General features: G+C 35.0%; 1 protein-coding gene and 1 pseudogene across 1 annotated transcript; both read right to left on the reverse strand.

Annotated features, from left to right (window-relative positions):
- Positions 1 to 305: 305 nt before the first annotated feature.
- On the reverse strand, positions 306 to 2,816 carry LOC8270617 (pentatricopeptide repeat-containing protein At2g45350, chloroplastic). The gene is made up of 3 exons (XM_015727934.3): positions 2,796 to 2,816; positions 2,471 to 2,477; positions 306 to 2,407 (listed from the first exon to the last, which is right to left on the reverse strand). The coding sequence occupies exon 3, from the start codon at positions 2,366 to 2,368 to the stop codon at positions 449 to 451; it is 1,920 nt and encodes a 639-aa protein (XP_015583420.2). The 5' UTR covers positions 2,369 to 2,407; positions 2,471 to 2,477; positions 2,796 to 2,816; the 3' UTR covers positions 306 to 448.
- A 1,417-nt stretch (positions 2,817 to 4,233) lies between these two features.
- Positions 4,234 to 6,958, reverse strand: LOC8270618 (annotated as a pseudogene).

Here is a 6,958-nt window from a genome sequence, read left to right on the forward strand (position 1 = left end):
GTAGAAAACACCACGGTTTTTAAACTAACCTGGTTATAACATGAATTTTGATATTAACAACCAAATATTTTAAGCTTTATCAGCAAAAATATACTGAACTTGATTTAATTGGCTTGGATAACGCCTGTCTGGCTCAACAATATTTGTAGCCCAGAATAATGACTAATTTGATGGCCCTTTAATATATATAGACAAGATAGGTAGACATATATACTTAAAATTAATTCTTTTGTACCTTTTTTGAGATGTAAAATTACTTATTAAATCTCTGTATTCAGGTTTAGAAAGTAAATATTAAACATATGTACAGAATTATGAGCCATTAAATCTTGTAAATACAGAATTAGTAATTTCTCAACTTAATCCAGTTCTACAACTATATCGTGAAGGACTTACATAGTGACTATTGATAAATAGTACAACATATTCACTCCTTATATACAACGAATCAGCCATAATTTCCAGAGTAACTGAGCTCTGAATTCGGCGTGGGAACACTATCCAGCAATGAATAGATCTCCGTTACTTTAGGATGGGACTTGTCTTGCACAGAGAATTCATGAGTAATACCCTCTAGGTCAATCCAACTGCAACCAGGAATTTTCTTCAAATTTCTTTCTTTCATCATTGTCCTAACCCTACTGGCCTCATCCCACATATGAAGACCCGCATACATATTAGACAGAAGCACATATGAACTCGAATTAGAAGCATCTAGCCTTATTAGATGCTCAGCTAAAGGTTCTCCAACAGTGAAGGTTTGATGAGTTTTACAAGCACTGACTAAAGTCCTCCAAATCACATCATTTGGTTCAATCGGCATTTCTTCTATGAATTTGCTGGCTTCTTTTAGATGCCCTGCCCGGCTGAGGATGTCAACCATGCACCCATAGTGTTGCAGTTTTGGCTCCACTTTGTAAACTCTTCTCATAAGCTCAAAACATATCATACCTTCCTTCATCAAGCCAGCATGGCCACAAGCGTTTAACAGTCCGATGAACGTTATATCATCTGGTTTGCTCCCCACCCTCTCCATCTCTATAAGAAAATGTAAAGCTAATTCACCCATGCCGTGAATGGCCAATCCATTTATCATGGCATTCCAATGATCAGCAGTTTTTCCTTTTATGCCCTCAAAGACCAACATGGCATTCTCTGCGCTGCCACATTTAGAATACATGTCAATCAAAGCAACACCGAGTTTCTCCTCCAGGGAAAACCCATTTTCCTGTATATAGCAATGTATTTCAACCCCTTTTTCAATATGCCCTAACTGAGCAATTGCAGAAAGAACAATCAACAACGTGGCATTGTCAGGACACAGATTACTCTCTCTTTGCATATCATGAAAGATACCTAAAGCTTCCATGCAGTAGCCATTTTGTACGTAACCACTCATCATGGCATTACAAGCAACAACATCTCTATCTGGCATGTTATCAAAAAATTTCCTAGCAATATCAACATAGCCTAATTTAGCATACCCATCAACCATGTTAGCCCAGCTAATTATAGTCCTTTCCGGCATCGTATCAAACAAAGCCTGAGCATCTTCCATCCTCCCACGTTTCGCACACCCATCAATCATTGAGTTCCACGAAATCAGATCTCTCTCAGGCATTTTCTCAAACAAATTCCAAGCAAGCTCGAATCCATTGTCTGACCGCATATACCCACTTAATAAAGAATTCCAAGAAACTAAATTTCTCCAATTAATCGGCATAACATCATACAATTGACGTGCCAGGTCAATGTTACCATGCTTGACATAACCAGCTATCATCGAATTATATGAAACAGAGTCTCTCATGGGCATTTTATCAAACACTTGACGTGCGTAATCTATGCATCGACATTTTACATACAACCCGATCAAGCAATTTTGCAAAAACACATCAGACCCGAATTTTAATTTTCTCAATAACCCATGAATTTGCATTCCTTCCTTAACCAACCCCAGTCGAGAACATGCTTTCAAGACCAAAGAAACCGAAAACTTGTCCACAAAAACCCCATTCTGAAGCATCAGAGAGAAAATTATTAACGCTTGTTTTGGGTCATTTCCATGAGAGTGAGTCTTGATTACAGCATTCCAGAGAAAAGGGTCCTCTTTTTCTCGTGCACCGATAATATAAGCATGACGTGTAAAGAAAATATAGCGAGCAAATTCGTGAAGTGCCACGTTTGGTGAGGAAGAGAGAGACAGTATGATTTTAGTAGTTAAAGAAGTGTTTTTGATAAACCCAGTTGTTATCATCCTTGCATGGACTTGATTTATGTCGCTTGCAGTTTTGCATTTTCGGACAAGAATCAGAGTTGATAGCGGTGAATTCCACGGCTGTTGATTTGTACTGGCACAGATAAGCATTAATTGAGCTAAACTTCTCCGATCTCTAATTATTCAGAATGAATAGCCTGTCGCAGAAGATAGGGTTAAACGGTATTCTAACGCCTATTCCGCGCGTCACTGGATAGGGCTGGGCATGGCATGGCATGGTAGGCCCAGACGGCTGAAACAGGTCTAGTAAAATACATTCGAGGTAGTTAAGTAATTCTCATACGTAAATAGTAAAAATATAATATTTTTCATAAATAAAAATCCAGATTTTTGGAGCTCTGAGTTTTAATGCAACCGGAAATTTGGATTCTGTTTTAGTTATGGCCAAATACCTATTAAAATGTTTCAAATCTCAACAGTGATATGACTTAATTATATATATATAATATTCTTAAGAAAGTAAGTCCCGGGTGAATTTAATTAGGCACACAAATTCAAAATCATACGAAAACGAGACTTTAATTACATGAGTAGGAGTAGTTTTTGTTTATGTCAGGGATGTAGTTGGCCAGCTAAAAAGTTTGTTTCCACATTGTTCATGTCTCTCCGTTTTCATTTGTTACATGAAAACAATAATTCTACACCAATTTTTCAGCTGATGAAATCTATTGAATTTGTTGCCAACTTATCTAATAAGGCATTTTTTTTAAGAAAAATTATGTCTTAAGAAAAAAGAAGAAGAAAACGGATGGACTTTTTCTTTTTTTTTTTCCAATTCTTTTAAAATCATTTTATTGATATCTTGATTTGGTTCTATGTTATGCAGTCGAACAAGACAGGCGGGTGATCTTTTTCAACAATGAGGAAGGTCAAAGCAAGGCAATTGTTTCTATATAATACTTAATTAACCGTTGATCTATTCACTACTGTAAGAAGCTGATTTTTTATAAAACAAAAAGACATTGTAATTATAATAAGCAGAGAAATATCGAAACCTCGGATGAGAGCAAAAATCAGGGATGATACTCAAATTCAAATTTAATAACACTATTCTCAATATTAACTGTCAGATTTTAGACAATATTTACGATCTGCAAACGGTAGTTCGTTTCCACCCCTCTATTTCCGCACGTCTTTTAAACGAATTGGCGTTCCATTACAATCCAATTATGGTTTGATAATATCTTATTGGTCCTTCATATATATATTTATTTTCTTTTTTTTTTTCTCATTTCAAACTAGTGATTGTTTTTGTCTAATTCAAATGCTATTTTAAATTCAATCAATTTTGTCATGCTTTGTTTGCCGATAGAAGTGTATCCTAGCTTGTCAGCAAAGATTTTCAGTAAATAATACGAATGCAGAGTTATTGAATTTTCATCTTTTGTCATTATTTATGTTGGGTACATCCTAATTAGATTTAACTAAACACCTCATGATTCTTTGAACAATATTAAGGAGAAATACTACCTCCGGATCAAACTAAATAGTATACGAAAGTGCTTGAACCCTATAGTCTAGGCCTCATTGGCTTGAATTTTTAGTCGCATATCACATACAAATTCTAATTATTAATCAAATTCTTCTTTACACCCATTTCAATGAGAGACCATGTTTCTCCTGAATCATAAAATTATCGATCTTTTATCCATAAAACATGTCCAACCAATTGCGAAAATACTACAATGTTTATTAGGCAGACGACATTACAAATAACTACTTCACAGCTTCGATACAGGAATGCGATTGCTTAACATTCTTTGCTTCGCATTCAATTACAAACAGAAGAATTATGCAACTAAACTCCCTTAACCAAGTAATTCCAGCACTAAAAAACTTCATACTTTCTCATCTAAATACCTAAACAGTCAGAATAGGTTACTTCCAAAACTTTCTTCATTTCCCTCAGAAATTTGGAAATCAGTTGTACAACTTAAAAGAATGTCTATATCAACCTATGTACATATAAAACATCACTCACAAAAATTAGATTCATCAAAAGTTTTAATTCTACTTTTTCATTTTTGATGCCTGAATCAATTTCATTCATTCACCATAAGCTATATGCATAGTGTAGCATGCCAAATACATGACACAAAACAACAAGGGCCTTTCGTAACTAGAACCGATCATTTCATGGGTGTGAAAATAATCATAATCATGTTATGTTGAAAACGATATTGGTAGTCTATCTGGCCATCAATCGATCCTTTCAAAGTACTTTACGAGCACAACACCATCAAAACCTTCAGTCAAGATCACCCTATTGTCCGATATGTAAAGCTTCATTCCATCTGAAGTCAACAAAACAACAAAAAATGTTTTAAAAGAAAGAACAGCAATTTTCATTCATGAATTCCTAACTAGCAAATGAAAGGTAGAAATTTTTTAACTTGCATACTGTTCACTATATGCTAAAGATGTCAAAAGTTAGGCTAATCTACCTTCTAGAGCCTTTTTCACATCAAGATATATCAAAACATTCACATTCCGCCTCATACCTGAAAGACAAAAGAATCAATTCAATCATCAAAAGATGCACTTTCTACAAGAATCACTAGAAGAATTGATCTTGTATTTGAAAAACTATAATATATGCTCTGATTGCTACTACAGTGATCCTTCTTGTTTCCCTTTATCAGCATCCTTCAACTTAAACTACAAATGACCTTCAGCATAAATCCACTATTTGACATGTTGAATGCTAGACACCGAAGGATCATCTAGTAAGCATGCCCAATAAGCTGTCAGGTGATTGCACAAAATTATCCAATAAATGTACGAATTCCGAGGAAATAGAATCCTCACATGATCGTAATACTTAATTAGGATCTTCAACATGCACAATTAGAGACCCAGTATTATTACTAAGTTTGATAATTATCAAAACAAAATTGACGGAAAATAAGATGGAGGTAACACAGCACGTCTTCACAATACAAGGTCATGAATAGTAAGAGAATAATGAATTATACGATTGAAGAGAAACCCTACCACTAATTTCTTCACCATCAGTTGGCAAGCCACATGAGAAGTGAATATGCAATCTTTGCATGCGCTTTAAGCCAGACTCCAAAATAGATTCCAAATTCTTCTTATAGGTTCCATGTACGCACACTACAACCGCATGAAAAGATCAGTAAATATATACAAAAACCTTAGAGTATATAAGTAAAAGAAAAGGGAGAAGTATCATATGATAGAACAATGATATTGCACAAATTATTTGTTTCCACCTGGTATTTCATCAGCTAAAATAATTGGCTTCAGTAAACTTGCAGATTCAACTGTCTGCGCACTCATAAGAAAGGCATTCAAGCATACATTCAATCAAAGAGAAATCAAGGCATGTCAGGATTTATTACAACAATGGAAAAATCTAACAATTGTACCAAAAGGATTTGTCACCTTTATTGTGTGGCCTTGGTTTGCACGTATCAGAAGCTCCCCATTTTCCTATAGGAGGCTGAATCGCTGCTTATTATCCCTTCTGACAGCCTGAAATTTCAAACATACAAAATTATAACCTAGGGCAGCTTGTGCAAGAAAATATAATTTGATACAAGAATTAAGAAGTAGATGGTGAAGATAAAGGTGTAGATGTCAGGCAAGCAAAATATATCAACAGACCTGGAAAGTAATAAAAGCAGACCAATGCTTATTATCCCTTCTCTAAAATCCTTTTCAACAATGGCTAGATTAAGCAAAAAAAAAAAGAAAAAAAAAAAACAATGGCTAGACGCACAGCCCTTGGTAGCACTGGACATTTTATGATCTTTCGTTAACATTTCTATGATCGTTAACATTTTGTGATTGTTCTTTCGTTAACATTTCTATGATCGTTCATTGCCCAGTTATTGTCTTTTCATATATGTTAATTGATGCTATATACGGAGTATCATGTCCTGTGTCCAAGAAGATTTTTGTTGAGCTGTATCAAAGAAAAACAGAACCTTCATTTTCTTCTATTTCTATTTTTGAAATATGTAATTGTTGTAGTTTTGGCATTGTAGAATTCATGACTGGTAGAACATATGCTGATTGTTGGGCATGTATTTTTTCCTGTGCAACTTCAATAAAATTGTACACGTTGATTTGGCATTGTGCTTCTCTAACTGGATGAACTAAAATATTGATTCACTCATGTTTTCACTATCTTTTTCTTTTCCTGTCATTTAAAGGCTGCTTTGTTAAGACTATGCGCGCGTGTGTGTGTATAGCAATGTGTTCGGTTGCATTTACTTCTTATCCTTGTTTAATGCAAAGATCTTTCCTTTTAGAACACCCTCCCTTTAATCCGAGGGAATTGTAAATCCTTGTTCCATGATATGCTGGCAATTATTAGCAATCTGTAGAAGCATGACGCTATGTGGTTACATGTTCTGGCTTAAGTAATCTAATATATGTGTGTGCTATGTGGTCACCTGCAATCCTGAATTTTGTTTTGAGGTTTGCCTTCTTTTCTTCTTAAAACCTATTTTTCTATCATCCCACAGTTTTATGCTTTGTGACTTCGAGTTAGAATTCATTGTGGGCTTCTGGCTTATAGGATATGAGTACAGTATGTATGTTGCACTGTGCTGCAATCAGGATTGCTTCCTTCTCATAGTTCTCAGTATCCTGAAAAACAAACATTGTTGGGTTAGTTTGAGCTACACTGCTCTTGCGTACTCCAGCCAT

Source organism: Ricinus communis, chromosome 1 (assembly GCF_019578655.1).
Source record: "Ricinus communis isolate WT05 ecotype wild-type chromosome 1, ASM1957865v1, whole genome shotgun sequence".
NCBI classification, from domain to species: Eukaryota; Viridiplantae; Streptophyta; class Magnoliopsida; order Malpighiales; family Euphorbiaceae; genus Ricinus; species Ricinus communis.

Bases quoted from the DNA above. Each gene is read 5' to 3' on its own strand.
- LOC8270617 (XM_015727934.3), bottom strand. From the start codon at position 2,368: ATGCTTATCTGTGCCAGTACAAATCAACAGCCGTGGAATTCACCGCTA.